Source organism: Pseudonaja textilis, chromosome 1 (genome assembly GCF_049901715.1).
Source record: "Pseudonaja textilis isolate UNSWEBS1 chromosome 1, rPseTex1.2, whole genome shotgun sequence".
NCBI lineage: Eukaryota > Metazoa > Chordata > Lepidosauria > Squamata > Elapidae > Pseudonaja > Pseudonaja textilis.
The window spans coordinates 244,359,324-244,381,873 of NC_141990.1; the positions used below are offsets into that span (position 1 = coordinate 244,359,324).

The 22,550-nt window shown below is 39.7% G+C and overlaps 1 protein-coding gene across 4 annotated transcripts in view; it reads right to left on the reverse strand.

Moving 5' to 3' along the window:
* The window catches only part of SYT9 (synaptotagmin 9), a 122,086-nt gene that overhangs the window by 43,264 nt on the left and 56,272 nt on the right, over nt 1-22,550 (reverse strand). For all 4 annotated transcript variants that reach the window (XM_026705891.2, XM_087921160.1, XM_026705884.2 and 1 more), the window contains one exon: nt 1,233-1,578. In XM_026705891.2, coding sequence (XP_026561676.2) covers nt 1,233-1,578 — 346 coding nt within the window. The remainder of the gene's footprint in view (nt 1-1,232; nt 1,579-22,550) is intronic.

Sequence of the window (22,550 nt, forward strand, 5' to 3'; positions counted from 1 at the left end):
CTAAAATGCTATTGTTATGCTACACATCTGGTCACATTGCACATACTTTTGGGGAAAAAAATGATTTCAGATTGATTTTGGTGATAGTTTTCAGTCCTCTCTGAAAAATTAGAAGATTTTTGCTAGAATTAGAAGTGTTTTTCTAACCTTCTTTCTACCCTTTTGTTTCTATGGATCTAATTTTCAATTCAAATTCTTTGTTAAAAAAAAGATGGTTGTGTCTAAAGGCAGCTATAGTGCATAAAGAGAGAGAAAGAAGGAGACCCTGCACTAGAAGCTTATTTTATTTTTTTTCTAACCAGCGATTCAATAAAAAGTTAATTCTTCCCAAAAGTGAAATATTGCAGATAATATTTGTCTGACCAATCATTATTCAGAAGTCCCCAGTTAGAATACCCCGTGATTTCCCATGAATGGGATGTTTAAAATGACAAAGAATCTTAACACAAATAGACTAGGCATGTGCAGGATGAGTCAAGCAGAGTCAAGTGGATGACAAGAACATTGTGGTAAAGGTAACCACTCTTTTCTCCATGGACTGCAACATATCAATCCTGCTTTGGTCAAAAATGAAAGCAGCAAATTCATGTGGATGCTACTGACCCTATAGAAGAGATTCAGGAGTCAAAGTGTTGATAACACTTTTAAGTTTTAATCTATATATAAAGCAGACCAAACAATTTATGGGCAAGTTTCGTTAGATCTTTTCAATGCCCAGTGCCTAATTCTGTATGGAAAAAAAAAAACACATTTGTTTCTGGTTTTCCAACTTTGTCTTTGACTAATTCGGTAAAAACTACATATTTTTCTTCCTCAGTCTTTCTTTCTCTGTCTTTTATAACTGTCTTTCTATTTGCTAGGTTACTTTTTTTTGTTTTATTTTTAGGAATAGGATCTTGCTCACAGCCCAGGGAAAAGCATCTAGTTTGTTTATTACCTCCATACTTAATTTCTCTTTGCTCAGATTTCTATTTTTTTAAATTTCATCTCCAATTATAGACTCAGCTCCTAAAGTTGATAAAGCAAGGCATTTTCTAACCTGCACCTTAAGAGCATCCTTAGAATCTCTGCTTTGATGCTTCCCATCAAATAAAAGAAATGTAAGACAATAGGGAAGGAAATGCCACCCTACCCACATTTATTTCTCCTTGGCATTAAGGATATAGAAAGGTAAGAATTGACCTTTTCAGTCTTCTACTTCATTATCCTGACACAGATAGCAGTGTACTGACCTAGCAGAAGGTGTTGGCTCTGTGATTTGTCGATGCATCCGAACATTGTGCATGCAGTTCTCCTTGGTCCCTCCCTTAGCATCCAATGGAATGTCTGGAGAAGTGTGGCTAATTTTCATGGAAGCGTCAGGGTAGGTAGTTGGCTGTCCCAGGAATTCCTCACTATAGTCTTGGTCATTGGTCTCTGTGTCTGTGTAGTTCAAGGATTCCTGCTTGTCTTTGTTGCCTAGTAGGCCACGCTCTCGCCATGGAACCCAACAAAGCTTCCAGGACACAAACAGAGATACCCCAAACAAAGCAAGTCCACATGCGGTGACCACCAAGGACAGCAAACTTACTGTGATATCTGGAAAGAAGATAAAGTAATACATGTTAATGTTCAAAGAAGAGATGTTCTCCGAAAGCCTACCATAGATCAGGACTAAGCTTTTTTGTGCATAGCAAGCCCAAGGAAAATGTTACTTCCAAGCCATTTTTTTCTTCTAAATGCCTCATTAAAAGTTTTTTTCTCCATTATAGATTTCTGCGGAAGTATATTTAACTAGTGCTATCTTGCCTCCTAAGTATAGGAAGGATCTCAAATGGATCAATCCAAAAGCCCACAGAGTTCAACTTTCAGTGATTGCATTCAACTAACACCTCGCTGCAACAATCAAAGATAGGATTTATACAATAAAAATAATTGTATATTTATTTATTTGAATTCATTAGCTGCCCAGCTCCAATGGACATTTGATGTCTAAATTATTTACATGTAAATTATGTAAAATCACTGATGTGATCGTTGTCAGCAGAACCGGAGAAAATTGAATTGATTGCAGTAGCAATGAAAAAAATATTGGCTTACAGCCATACAGAAGTCTTTATGAGCCCAAACATCCTCATACAAACTTTTCAAATGTTCACATCCCTTTTCATGCAAATTTTCATACTGGGATCTATCTAATACCCTCTTTGTATTCCATCCAAATCAGGAAACTATAGCTAACAAAATTAGCATATTAAAAGTGGCTTCACCTTGGTTTAATATCCTGACCGGTTCTGAAATTAGTACTCAGAGTTGCAAGGTTTTTGGTAAAATGGGACACTCTAATTAAAGACATTCAGCTCTGTTTATTCACTTGCAGAAAGAAAGACAGTACGTAAGAGGAAAGAATTGTTCATATCTCAGTATGTTCAACTGTCGGGAGATTTTGCTGTTCAGCTTATTTGCAGCACAGAAGATTGATTTAGAAAAAGGTGATTAGTTATGAAACAAATGGATTTTTGTTTGGTTTCCTTTGTGCATATGCAAGAACATTAAACAACATCACTTATTTGATGTCTACATATAGAATTTTGCAGAAACAGGAACCGACAAGCTACTTCTTTTAATCAGGCCAGTGTTTGTCTTTGAGGTTATAAAAAATTGTCCACATTAATCAAATTAGGAAGGTGCTAACATTGTTAACAGAAAAAAAAATACTTTGAATAGAAACATTCAGGCCAGGAAAAATGCCAAGCAACAAAACTTCAACACAACTATATGCAGAGATACTTTTGTCAGTCATTTAAAACAGGAGTCGCCAACCTTTGGACCTTAGGGACCACCAAACTCATAATTTTAGATCCTAGGGACCACTAACTGTTTTTGTGGGTGTGGCTTGGTGGTCATATGACTGGCTGGGCATGGCTTGTATGTAAATATTATAATTATATAAATATTGAATTATTTTTTTAAAAAGAGCAACTTTTACCCAAAATCAGGCTAAGCAGGCAGATTGAGTTGCTCACAGAATCACAGATTCATTCAGAGATCTATCTATCTGCCATTGGCTAGCTCAGTCTGTCACATAAAATTTGCTTGCAAGCAAACTCATAAAATTTGCTAACAAGCAAACTCACAAAATTAACTCACAACACACCATGCATGTAAATATTGAATTTTTTATTTTAAAAAAGAGCAATTTTTACCCAAAATCAGGCAAAGCAGGCAGATTGAGTTACTCACAGAACCATTCAGTGATCTATCTGCCATCGGCTAGCTCAATCTCTCAAATTTGCTTGCCATGAGTCTGCACTGAATTTGCTTGCAAGCAAACCTTCAGTCCTAAGGGAGGTTTGGCTGTGCTGAGTCGAAGATCTAAAGACTAGCTAGAAAGCAAGAAATCCAACCATTTCCTGCTTCCCAGCTAATCTAAATCTCCTGGCACAGCAGAACAGATGATGGTGGGAAAAAGGAAAAATAGCATTTTAGCAGGCAAGTTTACTAGATAAGGAGTGAGTGGGTGGGGAAGGTTTCCGCGGCCCATGTGGGTGGTGCAGCCTTGTCTTTCTGCGCAGCCTGGATTAACTGCTTTGTGGGGGTGCTCTCGGGGTGAGATTTCTCTGCGGCCTATCAAAATTTTCTCATGGCCCACCAGTGGGCTGTGGCTGTGGCCCACTGGTTGGCAACTGATTTAAAATATGCCACTCGGTCCCTTAGCAGTTCAATCCAGGTAAGAATTCACTAGTTTAGCAGGCTCTCTTGAGTTGAGCTCAAAAGAATAGAAAAGACTTTGCATCTGAGGTGCTTGGAAAACATTCCAGTGCAGCTTACAACCTGGGCTTTTAAGGGATCTCCAATCCCAATAATAGTCAGGTCCAACTTTACTTAGATTTTTTTGAGATCAGCCAAAGTTCATGAGGAACTGCTGCTTGCCATGACTCCTTGAACTTTATAATCTTACAATGTTTGTTCATCCATCCCAACTCCTGTAAAAATGTAACACAGAGAGTTAAGTCATGATTGTGCTAAGAAAATCAATGAAATACAAGCTGGAGGGGAGTTCACAAAGGTATTTAAATATAGTCAGAGGTCTCAACAGCTACCAGAATGGAGTAGAGCTGAAGAGATACAAAGAGTGAATTGTTGGAAGTAATCTAGTTTCAATTAAAGATGTGAGTGCTTTATAGAAGAGGTATTAAAAAGAGTTTTTATTGAGTTACACTACTTTACTTCAATGAAATTTTGATTGCATGCATCAAAGCTCTGGGGTATCTGTCCTTGATTTTTCATAAAGTGGAGCTCATTGCTGCTTTTGCATAAAGCACATTTTTGAGGTAGCGTGTATCTGCTTTATGCTTGTTACTCTTCAGGAGTCCAGCTTGAATAATAACATTGATACAAATGCTATTTAAAATCATCACACACTTTAGAAAAGGAGCCTGTCCTACATTTCTTTAGTTCTCCAGCATAGCTACAAGGAGATTTAAAACAGGAACTTCCAGTTTGAGCTTCTTCAGCGACAGACCGAAACCTCATCTCTGCAAGGCTTTGATCCGTGCTCACTGCTGGAGCGCCCCAAGCTGGCTGGCTTCGGGGCTAAGCCACCCCATAGAGGTGGTGAAGAGGGGGGAGACTGCCTGTAGGGTTGAGGAGAGCCGCATCTCTCCTCCCCAGCTGGCCATTACTCCCTTTTCCAAAGGCGGTTGCAGTGGTGGTCAGAAATGTCCACCACAAAGAAGAACTTGACCGGAAAAGAATGTGCAGGAGGAAGATAAAAGGAGAAAGTTTTGGTTGACTGGGTCAAACAGCAAAAGCAACAAATAAGGTACCCTGGAATTGAAACTATTAAAAAACAATAACATTGTTCCCTAAGAAGATTTTTAAGCTGCGAAGCAGAGAGAAAAGGGAAAAGATTTGGGTTTTTTTTCTCCTTTTCCTATACTGGCAGCTAAGAGACTTAAGTAAGAAATTGGAAAAAAAATCCACTTTGACATCAATAGGCATTTAATGCTGAAAATAAAAAGTCAAAGGGATAATATAGATTTCTGGATAATCAAAAGCTTTTGAAAACAGGAAAGGAGAGAAAAAGAATAAAAGGGCAGGATCTGGAAGGGGGGAGACTGCCTGGAATTAAAAAGAATTTACAGCAAAATCTCAACAAGACTTCCAAAAGATACATTTTAACTGAAATATTGCAACAAAAACCCCAGGAAGAGAAAGTCGAAAAAGAAATAAGAGAAATAATGTGGGACTATTTGGATTACTTGATAATTTCTGGATTTTTGGTTATTGTATTTGAATGACTAAAATCAATTGGATGGTTGTTTAAAACTGTTTAAAATGGCTCCACTTCTAGAAGAACTGAAAATGGAACTTAAAAAGTACAAAGAAGATGCACAAGAGGGCAGAGCTTCTTTTGGCTTTGTATTTCAGTTTTTAGAAATGGAGATTTGGAATTATGAGAAACAACAAGAAATGCCTGCGGAACAAGAAGATTGTGACAAAGAAGAAGCCATCTTTAATGAACAAGTAATCTTAGATGGAGGAAAAAAAGGAAAGTGGGGAAAGAGAATGGAAAGTTTAAGATTGGGAAAAACAACTCCAAAAAAAAATAGAGTGAAAAGTAAGTATAAAATCAGAAAGCAACAGAAGAGGGAAATGCAGAAGAGAGAATTAGAACTAGAGAGAGACAATGGGGTAAAAGGGGGAGGGAGAAGATGAGAGGGAAGAAAGAAAGGAAAAGAAGTCATAAAGGACAGAAACAAAATACAGAGAAACAGGGCCTATTTAGAGATAATGGGTGAAAATTTAATGGAAAAAGGGATTCTGCAAAGGTACATAAGATAGTATGGTTATATTAGAAACAGAAATAATTTTAGAAAATATGAAACAATGTATGATTAAAATGTCTGATAAAATAGCTATCATAATTCAGTGGAATGCTTGTCAATAAATACATGTAATAAAAGTTATATTTAATGATTTATAAAACATATGTGAAAAGAAATAAGGGAAAAATTAATTATGGAGATTATATGTGTTCTTAAGGAAGTATGATATTTAATTGAAAAGAAGTGTTAAAGATGTTAAGATTTTAATGATTATTAATGATAGAACTGAACTGGAATGGAATGAGGGTTTATAATTACATATATTTACAATCCTTTTTTTAAAAAAAGAATATAGTGTGTATTATAAGAATGTACCAAGCAGAATTCGATTGGAAGTTACGTATTATGTATTATATTGAAGGTCATAATCTTAAGGTATATATTGAAGTTTAAATAAGAGTTGAATGGATGTAATTAAAAGATATAAAGGTATCAATTAGTAACTACAAGAGAAAATTTGTTTAATGAGAAAAGATAATATGAAATTGAAACAGAACAGACAAAAGTATAAATATAATAATTTGAATTGAGATGAGATAATCAAATTAAAATTGAGAAAATTAAAAGAGGGGGAAAAACTATATGGAAAATGTAAAATAGTATAAGATATGGAATAGAATACAAAAAGGAGCATGAAATTGAGTTTTGTGTAAAGAAGTTCAACCTGGGACCATGCTATTTTCAAAAAAGATGTTTTACTTGTATTTTGTATGTGTGAAAACCCAAATAAAACTTTATTTTAAAAAAAGGAGATTTAAAACAACTATTGCTTGGGTCTGATTAAACCATAGTATGCCATTACAGGTAGTTCTTTGTCTTATGACTGCAACTGAGCCTGAAATTATTGTCCTAAGTCGTGCCAGTCATTAAGTAGGTCATCACTGACCGCAGCCATTTTATGACCTTTTTTTCAGCAGTCATTAAGCAAATACTGCACTTTGTAAGTAACCTGATTATCTGCAATAGCCTTTTTTTTGTCAGAAACCAGAAGTAAACACCAATTTCCAGCAAAAAATGTGAAAAATCACAGTCACATAAATGTGGGCCAAGTGTCCAAAAATGAGATCATGTGACTGCAGGGGAATCCGATCATCAGAACTTCAAATCCAGGTCATTGATAGCTTTATTTGGGTCCATCGCTAAATGACCAGACATAAGATACCGTATACATCTGAGCATACTAAAGGATGGTTTATTGATATTTTATATTTTATTTTCGCCTACGTTTATAAATAGAGATAGGCTATTTCTGAACATTGATTATAAAGGTGTGATGTCTCCTTTCTTTCTTTGTTGTGTTTCAAAAGTGTCTACACCACTGCATTCAAATAAAAGTAAAAGGGAGTGGGGAAAAACAATCCTGGACCTCCACTGTGGACAGTATCTTCTTTTTAAAAAAAAGATTTTCCTTTCTTTTTTGGTTGCATGTTGGGAAAGAAGGTGAGATTCTAAAGCTAATTGGATAAAAGAAGATTTAAGCTTCCTCCATCCATGTATGCATGGAAGTTCTAATCTGGATTGGGCCTTCATACTAATTATATAAAGATAGATAAATTATATATATTTATTAGATAAAAATATCTGTACTGCATCCTGTTACAGCAGGGGTGTCAAACTCGCGGCCCATGGGCCGGATGTGTCACGCACTGGTCACACTCAAGCCCGGTTAGTGAAGGGGGGAAAAGAGCGTTGGTACTTACCTGACACGCCTGTTCTCTTTGAGCTGTGAAGAGCATCCAGTAGTGGAAGGTGCTTCAGTCTCTGCATGTCTAGGCTGGGCTTAATTTGTGGAACGCTCCTCTTCCTCCACGGTAGTCCTCCCCAGCGTTCCCCAGTTTTGGCGAAGACGAGAGAAATAACTGCCCTCTTCCTCAATGCCCTAACAACTCGTTGGCCAAAACAGGACCCCACTAGATGGAAAAAAAGGGTGGGTCTGGATGCTCTTCACAGCTCAAAGAGAACGGGCATGTCAGGTAAGTACCAATGCCCTTTCTCCCATGAGCTGTTCAGAGCATCCAGTAGTGGGACATACCAAAGCTTGGCCTGTCCTATGGGAGGGACTCCGTCTGGCCTGGAATCTCCTCCTGGTCCCTGTGGACCCGTTGCAAAACTCTTCTGCCAAAGGAGGCCTCAGCAGATGCAAATCATCTATTTTATAATGCCTAATGAATGGTGATAGAGAGGCCCAGGTTGTGGCTCGACAAATTTCAGTTATTGGTGCCTGTGTGGCCCACGCTGCCCATGTTGTGGCACTCCTTGTTGAATGAGCTGTTATGCCCCTGGGCACCTGCAGGGATTGAGTCTGATACTTTTTCGCTATCGCGGCCCGTAGCCAATGGCCTATTGTAGAAGGTGAAACCTTGCATCCCTGAGTGTTGGGCTGAAAAGACACAAATAAGGCCTCCGTTTTTCTGAAAGCCGCTGTGTGGTTGATATATATATTTGCAATGCTCACCTCACATCAAGCCTATGCCATTGTAGTTCCAACCCTTGGTATGGTCTGGGACAAAAATTAGGAAGTATCAGCTCTTGTGCCCTATGAAAGACCGAGTTAATTTTGGGTATAAATGTAGGATCAGGACGAAGGACCACCCAGTCAGAATGGAAAACACAAAGATCTTGTCTGACAGACAAAGCTGTAATCTCTGAAATACGACGAGCAGAAGTGATCGCTACAAGGAAAACTACTTTATACATCAGAAATTGGAGACTTGACGATTTCAAGGGTTCAAAAGGGCCCTTAGTGACTGCGACGAGAACCTTGTTAAGGTCCCAGGTGGGATAACACTGGAGGGCGTAAATTTGTGGCTCCTCGAAGGAAACTCTGTATGCGTGGATGATGGGAAAGAGATAGACCTTCACGAATGAGAACTGACACCAAGGCCGCCACCTGTCTTTTCAACGTATTAGGTGATAATCCCTTGTCAAGTCCCTCTTGCAAGAACTCTAGGATTTGAGCCACAGATGGAGAGATGGGATCAATTCGAGACTCGGTGCACCATTTGCAGAAACTGGACCATGTGGCATTGTAAATGCGAGTTGTTGAGGGGCGTCTGGCAGCTTGGATAGTGGCGATAACTCTGTTGGAAAGGTTTTCACTCTTCAGACAACTCCACTCAACCTCCAGATGGCCAGGTGCAACCATTGAGGGTCTGGATGTTGAAGGGGTCCTGGGTTAGCGAAACCCTGGCTGACGGAATTCTCTATGGTGTTGATATGGATAGACTGCGGAGATCTGCAAACCACGGCCGTCTGGGCCAGTAAGGAGCTACTAGAAATAGTTCCGCCCTCTCATCTAGCAGTTTCTGGATGACCTTGGGAACCAGTGGAAGTGGCGGAAGTGGAAGAATGCATACAGAAGTCCCAGGGGCCAACGACAGCGGACTGAATTGAAGTTCTCCGCTCCTTGCGAGGGGTACCTGGAAAAAAATCTTGGGAGCTGAGCGTTGAGGGGGGAAGTGAACAGGTCCACCAGTGGCTGTCCAAATGTCATGACTGCCCCTTGAAACAGGGTCGGATAGAGGCGCCACTCCGATTGATCGATCGTGGCCCTGCTCAGCCAGTCTGCCTGTGTATTCGACAGACCTGAAATGCGCTCTGCTCTGATGGAAAGTAGGTTGATCTCTGCCCAACGACACAAGTGCTCCGCTTCACGCATGAGATGTTTTGACTGTGTGCCCCCCCTGTTTGTTTATGTGAGCTTTGGCTGCTATGTTGTCGGTCAATATTAGTATGTGCTGATTGCGTACCTGTGGAAGGAAGCTGCGGAGAGCCAGGTGTACTGCTCAAAGCTCCAGCCAGTTTATGCTGCATGACTGTTCTATGGCAGACCAGCGGCCTTGGGTTGTGAGCGATTGAACATGTGCTCCCCATCCAAACAGGCTGGCATCGGTGGTAATGGTAAGTCTGTGTGGCTCTTTGAAGAGGCAGCCTCTGTTGATGAATGGTCTGTGGTTCACCAGAGGAGAGATATGAGGACCTTTGATGGTACCCTGACCTTGTATTTGGAGTTGCTTCGGCCGGAGCGCTGGTACGGGAGCAGGAACCACTGGAGGGATCTAGTGTGGGGGCTGGGCCCAAGGGATGATAGAGATACATGAGATCATCTTGCCTAACAATTTTGATAGTTCCGCTAGGGACACCCTCTTAAGACCCCTGATCTCCTTGATTAATTGCTGAATGCTATTTAGTCTATCTGGTGACAGGTAAACTTTGCCTTCCACCGTATCTATGACTGCCTCCAGATGGGTTAACCGAGTTGATGGTGTTAAATGACTCTTTTTCCAATTTATTGAGAATCCGTGTTGTTGTAGGGATTGTAATGTGTTCTGAGTATCTTTGACTGCTTGATGAGCAGAAGATGACAAAATCAAGATGCCATCAAGATAACACTGGAGTCGTATGGGGATATCATGGAGATGAGCAGCTAGCACTGCGAGAACCTTCATGAAGGTCCTGGGGGCAGAAGGTAGTCCAAAAGGAAGGGCCACATATTCAAAATGGTGGTTATTATAATAGAATCTCAGAAATTTATAGTGGGAAGGCCGAATAGCAATATGTAGGTACGCATCCGTCAGGTCTATGGACATGAGGACATCACCCTTTTTGATGCCAAGTAAGATAGATTGCATGGTGTGCATTTTAAACTTGCGACATACTAAGAAACGGTTGAGACGTTTCAGATCCAATATTGCTCTCCACCCCCCGAACTTTTGTGAACAACAAAAAGATGTGAATAGAAACCTCGGCCTCGTTGGTTAGTGGCTTTAATGCCTCCCGCGCATCACTGGGAATGGAGGAGGACGCTAATCCCACTATGGGTTCATCTACCTCGGGAGTATTCAATAATTTTGAGAAATCAGGGGCCAAATTGAAATATTTCCTGTCATATCCAGTGGGGGCTGGGTACATCACTGCAGAGGCCCACTGTTTCTGTACCAGGTCCGAAAACATGGGACGAACTGGGGTCACCTCTGCTTCTACTACTGGTTGGTTGAAAATTAGATCCTCTGGTCCCTCTTCCAAAGGAGTCGGAGTGGTAGAAGGGGTAGACTTGTTTAGGCGTGCAATATTTTTTGCCTTAAACAAGGGAAATCTGAAAAGTTGTGGACGGAATAAGCCTGTAAAAACAGGTTAGTCAGGAACAAGGCCCTCATCTTCAGACATTCCCCTTTCTAAGGGGTCTGCTTCTGACAGGGGCTCGCTGTCATGTATTGATCCTGATTCAATCTCTTCCATTTGATCAATTTGATCCACTTCTTCCTCCTCCTCCCCCTCCTCCTCCTCAGTCAGCCCTTGGAGGGGGACCTCCCCTTGTAAATGTATCTGGGTATAGTGCTGCTCTGACCTGGTCAACAACCTCAGTGATTGGGAATCATGATTGGCGATCACAGGATATTCCCTGGTCATAACTGCATGTTGAAGATCTGCTGCGATTCCCTGGCGGATTGCCAGCTCCATCGAGGCCTTCATCCTCTCTGGAACTTCCTCTGTAAGAATGCCATCCTGATGAAGACTGGCAGCCATCGGAGTGAATGTAGCTTCGGGAGCCCGTCGTGTGGTCGGTGTCCCAGATACTTGGGTCTGTTGGCCTTGGGGAGCCAAGCTGTGTCTGGATGAGAGGGAGAGATCTAGGGGAGGAGGAGGGTGGGAAGAGGTAGACGGACCTGGACTGGAGGAGGGGAAATCCTGTGAGACCTTGTGCGCCTCCCATGTGCACTTATCTATCTGTTTTTGTAAAGCTTTATGGCACCTGATGGCATCCCTTTCTGGAGTTTTAGAATTCCCTTTAGCCTGCTTAGGTTTGTGCTGAGATTTGGCTTTGACCTTCAAGGATGAGGTCTGAGAGCTGCTACCATCTGCCATTTTGATTGAAGTTGGAATTGCAATATGCTTGTTATACAATGCAATACTGTGAAGGCAGTTGGCACGCCCAGGGGCCTGATCTGAGGACAGACCGGCTGCCCTGACAATGTTTTTATTGCCCCCTTTCCTCTTTTTTTGAATAATACCTATCTATAATGAGTCGTATCTCAGTAATAATATGTTATTGATATTAAAATATTATACTGAAGAGAAAATAATAATAATAATAATAATAATAATAATAATAATAATAATAATAATAATAATTATATAACCACACACACACACACACACACACACACACACACATATATATATATGGCAATATGTATATGAATATTAATTAAGTGGCACGATGTTATGTGCTGAGAAACCAAACAGCCAAATTGAGAATGCCTAAAGGCCCAGATTGATAAGGGTAGAGGCTTTCAACAGCTTCCCTGCACAGGCGGACACAGGCCTAGGTGCTCGCTGTGGGTTGATTGGACTGTGAGGGTTAAGCCAACAATTTAACTGTAAGAATAGCCTTGATTGTAGAAAAAAACCAAGACGAGGGTATAATGGTCCCCAGTGTTCCTGAAGGGAACCTCTGCTCGGAACAGAGTTACCTCACACAGCACGAAATGGAATACAGATGCGTGGCCATGAGGTCTTGTAAGAAAGGATGGCCTCCGGCGGTTAATCTTTTGGTGCACTCCCCAGTAGCAAACTCCCGCCGTGTGAAGGAATAGCCTCCAATGGCTTTTTCTATAAGGCTAAACGGCAGGGAAGGGTGGGAGGCACTAAGCATTTGAATTCTCCACCCCAAGTGGCGTTCAGAGGGGGAAGGAAAGCGATATGACTCTGTTGGGAGCAAAGAGCTCACACCGCTGTTCGGGTAAAGAAACTCTGTGGCAATCTGTTGGAATGGCAGGGGTAGAAAGATCAGTTGTGAGGAGGGGGTGCGGAGCAGTGCCGAAGCCTCCCGACGCTTTGGGGCATGAATTGGCGCTTCCCTGTAATGCGAGCAATCTCTGTAATGCGACCTAACGTCGAGAGATCGCAATGCGATTAGAAGGCCAAAGGCTTCTAAAGACAAACTGATTAACTTTCAAACCTGATAGCAAGGAAAGAATTTTTCCTGTTTCAGCCAAGGAAGAATCACAAGCACTGCCTATCTCTCACAAGGCTGAGCCAAAAACTGGGGAACGCTGGGGAGGAGTACCGTGGAGGAGGAGGAGCGTTCCACAAATTAAGCCCAGCCTAGACATGCAGAGACTGGAGCACCTCCCACTACTGGATGCTCTGAACAGCTCATGGGAGAAAGTCCCAATACATCACATGATGCAGCCATGACAATGCGAGTTTGACACCCCTGCTGTACTGTAACTTAATATGTCCTTAAAATGGGCATTATCATATCCAGTGATCTTTAGTTCAAAACTCAGTTGCTATCTTGAAACTGCATTCAGAGTTTATACATGCATATATCTAAATCATCTATCTGTCTGTCTGTCTGTCTATAAATTTTGACTTCCTTTTTAAAACTTCTTTTCCTATATCAAGACAAGAGAGGCTGGAGCAGTGTTGCCCAACCTTGGGGACTTTAAGAAGTGTGGACTTTGACACTTCCGGTTGCAAGGCTTCGGCGGCGGCAGGAATCCGCTTCTCTGTGGGTCCCTGCTGCGCTCGCCGTTGAGGTACCCCCGATCCAACTGGATTTGGGGGTTGTCGCTGCCCTGAAGGGACAGTGGAAAACAGAGGAGATCCGGGCACGGGTCTGGGGATATCGCACCCCCCTTCCCCAGCCGGCTAGACTCCTTTTTCCTGAGACGGTGGAGCGGCTGTCAATAATGGTAGCCATAAAGAAATCTTCAACTGGATAAGATTGTGCAGGAGGAAGAGCCAGAAGTTTTCTTGGCTGAACCAGGACATTAAGTTACTTTTAAAACACCCTGGAAACCTGACTTTGGATTGATACATTTATTTCCAAAAGAATTTGTTACATCGGCGAAAGTGCTGAAGGAAAGCTCACTCCCCCTCCTTACGGAGAAAGCAAAGGAGCACAGAAAAACCTGCTTTTTAAAGGTAAAAATAAGCTCTTTGTTATAAGTGGGAAGGAGAGGACTAAAATTTTTTTTTAAAAAAACTTTGTTGGAGGAGACGCCTTGAAGATTACAAGACCATCAATTAATTGTAATACGGCTTTTAAAATACATTTGGGATTTTGCCCCTGGAGGAAAAACTGTAAAGAGAAGAAGAGGAAATAATTTTTGTTTGTTTAGATTGTTTGATAACTCTGACATTTGGAAATTACTTTAAGATTGAAAGCATCTGGGTTGTTTTTAAAAACCTATAATGGTACCATCTGTTGATGAACTGAAAATGGAATATGAAAAATTAAAAGAAAGACAACAAAGTGGCAAGGATTCCTTGGGAGCTGCCTTCCATTTTTTAGAAATGGTCGTTTCTACGTACCAGCAAATACTGGAGGAAGGAGAAGGAGAAGAAGAAGAAGAAAAAGAAAAGGAAGAAGCCATCTTTAATGGACTAAAAAGTTTGACTAAGAAAGAAAATGGGAAGAGAGGAAGGAAAAATGAGAATTTAAGATTTAATAAAACAACCAAGAAAAAGAAAAATAGGGTGAAAAGAAGGTACAATGTTAGAAAGCAATTGAAAAGAGAATTACAACAGAGAGGGAAACTTAAAAAGGGGGAGAGGAGGGGAGGGGCAAAAAGACCAGATTGGAGAAGAAAGGGAGGGAAAAAGAAAAAAAAAGCCACGGGCTAGAACAAGATTTTAAAAAGAAGGTTTTTTTTAGAGACGAAGGATGATAGATAGTGTATAATTAAAGAAGATTCTGCAAGAGTGCATAAGATAGTATTGTAGTATTTGCATTTGAAATAGTTTATTGGAATATTTAATAAAATATTAATGTTTAATAATGTTAGATGTTGATATTTAATAAAATATTAGGAGAATGTGTTAAATGATCAATGCTTAGTTATAGTTTAATTTGTTACTGTTTTAATGTTATTATAACCTTAGTATTTTATTTTTTTATTCTATAACAATGTACTTATCAGAATTAGAATTAGAATAGAAATTATACATTTAACTATACTATAAGTTTACTATTCTTTTATTTTAAGATTTAATATGTAGAATGTACTAAGCAGAATCAGGATGGAAATTATGTACTATTTTAAGCTTTATTTTAGGAGAAGGAGTCATACTTCAAAAGTGATTACAGGGCAAATTTTTTGTTAAAGAGAAGAGATAAATAGATGTTTGGTAAAGAACGGACAAAAGATATAAGTATAATGACTTTGAAATAAGATGAAATAAACAAAATATAATTAAGAGAGTGAAAAGATGGGAGAAGTTATATAGAAAATACAAAATGGTTAATAAGATATGAAGGGTATATAAGGTGGGCATGAATTTGATTTAGGTCTGTCAAAAAAGATGTAACCTGGGGCCAAGTCACTTTTCAAAAGAAGTTTTATGTTTTATGTTTTGTGTATTGATTATTTATGTTTGATTGTAAATTAATAAAATCTTGGAGAAATGAAATCAAAGGGAGAGAAATTGGGAAAAGACATGTATAAATGATAACTAAGGAGGTTTTTTTTCCCAATGTTTTGCTTTAGGTTATGTATTTTGTGTGCTTATGACTGATTGAGAATTACTAAAACTTTGATAGAAAGAAATATAATTGAATAAAAGTGAAGGGAGAAATAATGAGAAATTTGGAAAAGATATATATGTGTAAATGGAAATGTGATAATGTGGAACTATGTTTTAAAAAAATAATGCTTTATTTGCCTTGTTAAAATTTATAAGTAATTCTTAGAAAGGAGGTTTTATACTTTTATGTGTTATGTTTTGTTTGTCTTCAAAAATCAATAAAACTTGTTCTTAAAAAAAAAAGAAGTGTGGACTTCAACTCCCAAGAATTTCCCAACCAGCATGCTGACTAGGAAATTCTGGGAGTTGATGTCCACAATCTTAAAGTTCCTAAGGTTGAGAAGCACTGGGCTAGAGGGTTATTGTGGGGATAGGGAAGACAATGCGCTCGTTGGATTTTTTAAAAAGATTTTTGGCAATTACCTACATTGATGCCATGGCTTTATATGTTGCATAATGATACAAGCTTAGATAAATCTGGATCCATGTATATGCGGACTAAAGCAACTGTGCTGAGAATGATGGGAAGTAATGTATTTTCAGTTAGGTATTGGGTAGACCCTTTTTAACATTCTTACAGCACCCTAAAATAAAATGGAAGCATTGCCATCTTCAAATGTGCAACCTTTGTAGCTATGAATGTCATTCAATATGGGACATTGCCTGCTGTTCACAATTACTTGCTTCCCAGATTTCTATAGCGATGCATCAGGGTTCATAGAATTGGCTCATACATGACTGCCTCAAACAGATGACCTTCCTCTTGACAGACTGCCTTCTTTTCAGGGTGTTATGACACACAGCCATGGCAGAAGGAAAACATATTTCTGCCAACTTAATTCTTTAGTAAAAGAAAACAAAACTTATTGGAATTCTGACATTTGGATTTTTTTTTTTTGGTTAAGGTCCCTAAAAGCTGAATGTACAGCAGATATATTTTCTCTGCAGATTGAAAGCAATAGTTTAAAAGCTTCCCACAGATTCAGAAACAGTATTTTGGTAATATATGCTCATTGTTCTCTTTCTCTCTCCCAGAGGAATAATGCAAACAAGAAAGGAGAGACACTGTTAAAAGAGTCAAAAAAGAGACAACAGGAAAGGGGGAAATGAGCAGCAATACACTTCAGACATCTGAAACACTTCAAAAAGCAAACTAAAAGGGAACAAATATGAAGTGCATCAATTTTTTGCCCTAGCCTGGTCTTCAAAAGGGACATGGTGGCTCAGTAGCTAAGACACTGAGCTTGTAGATCAGAAAGATCAGCAGTTCAGTGGTTCGAATCCCTAGCACCACGTAACAGAGTGAGCTCCCATTACTTGTCCCAGCTTCTGCCAACCTAGCAGTTCGAAAGCATGTAAAAATGCAAGTAGAAAAATAGGGAGCACTTTGGTGGGAAGGTAGCCATGTTCTGTGCACGTTCGGCATTTAGTCATGCCAGCCATATGACCATGGAGACGTCTTCGGACAGCGCTGGCTCTTCGGCTTTGTAATGGAGATGAGCACCGCCTTCAAGTGCCAGAAATGACTAGCATGTATGTGCAAGGGGAACCTTTTCCCAACTCCATAGATATGTGGCATCTTGGCTTGAGATGATATACAGTACATTGCAATGACCTTCATTCAGCAAAAGTCACACCAGAGAAGCACCACCAGCAATAGTATTATTATTATATTATTATAAAATAGCTCTTTTGAACTCTGCTGTATAGTGCAGTGTTGGTGTTGGTGTGGTGTCAGGGGTTTCTGGTTCAATGTGCGAAGGGTGAAGGATGTGTGTTTGTGTTTATTTTCATGGTCATGGTCATGATGTGCACTGAAGAGGGTGTTTGATTTCATTGTACGAGGTCCAATGACAATAAAGTAAACTATTGCAAAAGCTCTATGGCAGGGGTCTCCAGCCCCCAGTCCATGGCCTGTCATAGGCTGTGGAACCAACTGCTCTTTTCACTCTGCCCCCACTGCTACATTGGAAGAGAAGATGTTAACATTAATGACTTTGATTTAATTACCTAAGATAGTGTTGCTTTCACATTTTAAAAATGGGTGTGGTTAATCCTATGGGTTTCCAGGGAATTAGGACAGAATTATTATGAAGACAAAATAACCATAAACCATTTCATCTAAGGCAACTCAAAGGCAAAAATCCCAAATGTTCTTTATCATTCTACTTTTTTCTGGCATGAGAGATGGGGTGTTTTTTTTCCCCACTTGCTCACATGGATTGTCAAACACTACTGGAGTAACTGTGGCTTTATGCATTTTTTTATACCAACAAAGAAGATTGTCTGTTTGCTAGGTACGGTATTTGTTGCTCATCTTCATCATATGTCTCAAAAAGAATCCAATGCATTGTCTCCACTTTCCTTTTTATTGCATAATCAGTGTAAACTACCAAACTCTAAAACAGAGATCTCCAAACTTGGCAACTTGAAGACTTGTGGACTTAAACTCCCAGAATTCTCCAGCCAGTAGCTGGAGTTGAAGTTGAAATCCACAAGTCTTCAAGTTGCCAAGTTTGGAGATCGCTGTTCTAAAATCAGATTCTTAAGGCTATTATATGCTTTTCATTTAGGTGGGCACTTGTCAGGCATAGAATATTAGAATACCTAGGTGTACTCTGGATAACTTCTCGCATCAAAATTCTGGCTTATTCTGCTGGTGTACGCTGCTCCATCATCCCCATTTGATTCTTCCTGCCACATTAAATAATCATGAAAGCTACTTCCCCAGCTTAATTTAGAGTGATATGTGAACCATGAATATTGGCTTGCTTGAAAAAAAAAACTGAAAAAGTATCTAATGCACATATATTAACTTATTCCAATTACTGGTAGCAAGCTCTGATTGTCCTGTGCAGTACAACAGGGGTCCCCAACCCCTGGGCTGCTACTTAGAACCGGGTTGCAGAAGCAGCGGGCAAGTGCACGTGTACCCCCACTTGTGTGAGTAGTGGGCAAGCACGCCCACACAAGCTTGCCACCTGCTTGTGCAGAACCATTCCTCTCACTCCTACCATCAGTCTGCAAAGCCGGAAAGGTTGGAGAATTTTGCAGTACAGAGATGGAGACCACTCTTGCTGGTACTACAGCCCAACTCCATTATGGTATAAGTTAGCTGGAAAGTTCATTGATATTTGCCAGGATTTTATCAAGACAATCTTAATTGTGAAAGGACATCTCAAAGGTGTTTTTTCAAGAGGCAACTGCACTTTCTGGTTTTTCTTTGAAGACATTTTGCTTCTCATCTAAGAAGTCCCGTTCAGAAGTGGTATTCAGCAGGTTCTAGAGAACCAGTAGCAGAAATTTTGAGTAGTTCAGAGAACCAGCAAATACCACCTCGGACTGGACCTGCCCCCATCTATTCTCTGCCTCTCGAGTCCCAGCTGATAGGCTGGGTCTTCTTTTGTTGCCTTGCACAGGAGAATGGAGCTGGAAAGCAGGTTAATGGGGTGGGGAGGGAATGGGATTTTGCAGTAACCTTCCCCCTGGAGTGGGGTGGGAATGGAGATTTTATAGTATCCTTCTCCTGTCACACCCACCAAGCCACGCTCACCAAGCCATGCCCACAGAACCAGTAGTAAAAAATTTTTTGAACCCCATCACTGGTCCTGTTGCCTCTTGAAAAAGCACCCTTGGGACAAACATGACCTGGATGACTGAGAATCTCCATACACACTTGAGAATGGGTGGTTTGTTTCATTCATGGGAATAAACCAGAAGCATCCTGAGAGAATGCAATTACAAACCACTGAAAACCACAAGGTTATAGTCACTCGAGGATCAAACTTGACATGTAGTCCTTGACTTTATGACCACAATTGAATGCAAAATTTCCATTGGTAAACAAGACAGTTGTTAAGCCCATTTTACAACCTTTTTGGCCACAATTGCTAAGTGAATCATTGCAGTAGTTAAGTTAGTAACATGGTTGTTAAATGCATCTGGCTTCCCCATTGACTTTGCATGTCAGAGGGTCACAAAAGGTGATCACACAATTCCCAGGACATTGCAACCATCATAAATACATGCCAAAGCATCCAAATTTTGATCACATGTCTGTGAGGATGCCGCAAAGGTTGCAAGTGTGAAAAATGGTTCTAAGTCACTCTTTTCAGTGATGTTACACATTTGAACAGTCACTAAATTAATGGTTGTAAGGCAAGAATTATCTGTATTCATAGGATACCAGAGAAGATTACTACTTTTACTATGTGGTGTATACAGGACTGAAGTAAGCATCTGTTCTCAATCAGACTAATGAACCATACTCTTCTATACAGATGAAAAGTAAATGTTTATATAGCACACCTCCACTCTTTACAAACTTGAAATTTGGCACGTATGTTCCTCTTGGCTTCTAGGTGCTCGCTAAGAAAGGATTTTTCAAAATGACCATCAGAGCATTAGTATTTCGTATATTATCATCATCATCGTTGTTGTTGTTGTTATCACGCTCTGATGCTAAGTTCTACCCCACTCCTTCCCCACCTGAAAAGAAATCTGTTTCAAATGTAAAACACAAACAGAGGAGTTTCAGTTTCAGAGCAGCAACCAGCTTTAGTACAGAACAGTTGAGCTAAGCCACGCTCAGGCTCCTTGCTGTCTCCTTCTTGCTCACACAGCAAATATTGTTTCACTTTCCAAACAGCCCTCAACTCTCCCACTGACAGGATGCTATCCAGATGAATACCTATGGATGCTGGTAGGCAGAGGCAGAATTCCCCCCCCCCCCTTATTTTCCTGCTCAAAAACTAAGGCCAACCGCATAGTTTCCTAGCGAAGCATGGGTATTGAGCTAGTGTATGTATGTGTGTGTGTGTGTGTGTGTGTGTGTGTGTGTATACTATATATATTCTAAACACAACACCTTCATATAGAATTAAACAACGAGAAACACAATTTTCACACCTACTTCATTGCATTGTAAGTACAATGGCTCAGGTCAGAGCATGGTATAAAGAAAATAACCCTTGTAAGAGATTGCATTGTGTAAACAGTGGGTTAGGTAGAGAAATACAGCCAAGTGAAGTATATTTTGGGATTGCCACATGGAGCAGTTGATATTTAGAAAGTAATTCATTATACCCAGGAAAACCGTGAAGCAGTACTTTAAAACAACTTGACAAGCAACACGCAATAGTTCTCAGAGCCAAGTGCTGAAGCCACAGTTTTATGAACAGCTTTTCCTTGTGATTTACATTTCCTGGCAAGCATTTCTACAAAGCTGGTCTTCTCTTTCTTACAATCTTTATCTCAAAGAATGAGTACGATTAATTATCACTTTAACAGAGACTTTGGGAAACTGAAGAAACAACTCACAACAAGCAACATATGTTCTGCATAACCTGTCTAATTTGCAGCATTTAAATTGACTCCAAATTTAGGTTACAGAATGAGAACATTATGATACTGTGTATTGTGTGACCCACTCAAAGACATACTAAAACAAACAAATAGACATATAACACAGCTAAGTTCAGAATGAAGATTCCTTCCTCCCTCCCTCCCTTTATAACATAGATAGAGTTGAAAAAAGGTTGCAAGTAGGTCAAATATTATTGAGTTTATATTTAGAAGAAAACTGCTTGTTAAAAGAGAAAAGCCGCATGTGCTGGACATTTCTCCTCACTTGCAGCTGATTGTTTTTTTTTAATCCTGTTTCATTCCAAATGTTATTGAATATGCTACAGAAATGTTAAGTATCTTTTAAGACACCAAGTACAAAGCTCTGCAATGATTTTTGTATGGAGAGACTTATCCTTGCAAAGACTGAAAAATACAAATGTCAGAAGACACAAAATGAGGCTACCCTGCGCCAACCCATCGGAAAGAGAAAGGGCAATCTGAAATCTAGCACATTTTGCATGAAAAAGCACAGAAGAAGCCTTTAATCCTCACTAGAATATAAAAAATTGATAGGTTGCCATGAATTGGGGTAATGGGAATACTCAATATTACTTATTCATGACCTAACTTTTCTATTCACACAGGTTCTTTATTTCAGCTGTTCTATGAAAGGATGGATTGATCACCAGATAGGATTAATAGCTGACAGCATAGTATATGCCTTCACCTCCTCCCATCTTGCAACAAGCAAAACAAATGTACCTTTGAAAATAAATAGATAAACCCATAAGCATTTCTGTGGTGTTCTTTGAATGAAATTTCCATACTATCTCTTGGTTAAATCATATTTATACCTGCTCAAAAACACCCTACTGAATTCAGTGGAACTTACTTCGGCTAGAAGAATGCAACTTCAGGCACTCTGCTCTGATATAACCCAGTGAACACAATAGATGTGCACTGGAGTACTCTGTTAAGCATTTTATATTTAGATATTTAGACTATTTCTAATTCCTCTTTGCCCAAACCAAGCCGTGGGACCCTAACACCCCTAGGAAAGATGCAGACCAGAGAACCAGGTCAGATGTCTGCACAGTACAGTACATTCTAATTAGACTGGACAAAATAATTTATATACAATAATTATTTTCATCTTTTGCTATGACTATGGGCTTTAAGAAAGTAGATTCTGATCTACTGACGTGCATACAATTAAATTCTGTTCGTATAGAGTCAAAAGTAGGTCAATAGCCAAATGTTTCATTGTTGCTCCAAGGAAAACTAAGGTGAAAAATAGGTTGGTTTTAATTAAAAAAATTGCACTGCCTTGAGTCTGAGAGTAGTATTCTACGTATGAACACTAACCAGCCTCACATTCAATAGCCATCGTTGCCTTCACAAATTTAACAGATCTAAGTTAATTATAACTAAAAATATATGCTTATGCTTAAGCTGCAAAAACTGAAATGAATGAGAGATAACAAAGATAGTGCCAAAATATTATGGAAGCCAGATTACACATAGATCAAAAAAGGGAAAAGTACAATACATGGACACCTTTCAGACCCTGATAAACTCAAGGTTGCAGTTCTCTTTGTACTTGGCCATATGGATTTCATTATGAGAATTTTAATCCAGCTTTCCCAAACAGTATAATTGGAGAATTCTGGGATCTATTTAAATCAACAACTTAATCTTTTTTGTAAAAAAAAAAATCCAAGGCAGCTCTTCCAGACATTCTAAGATGCAGAAGCCTTTAACCATGGACCAATTTTCTACCTCCAAGACCTCTTTGCCCAA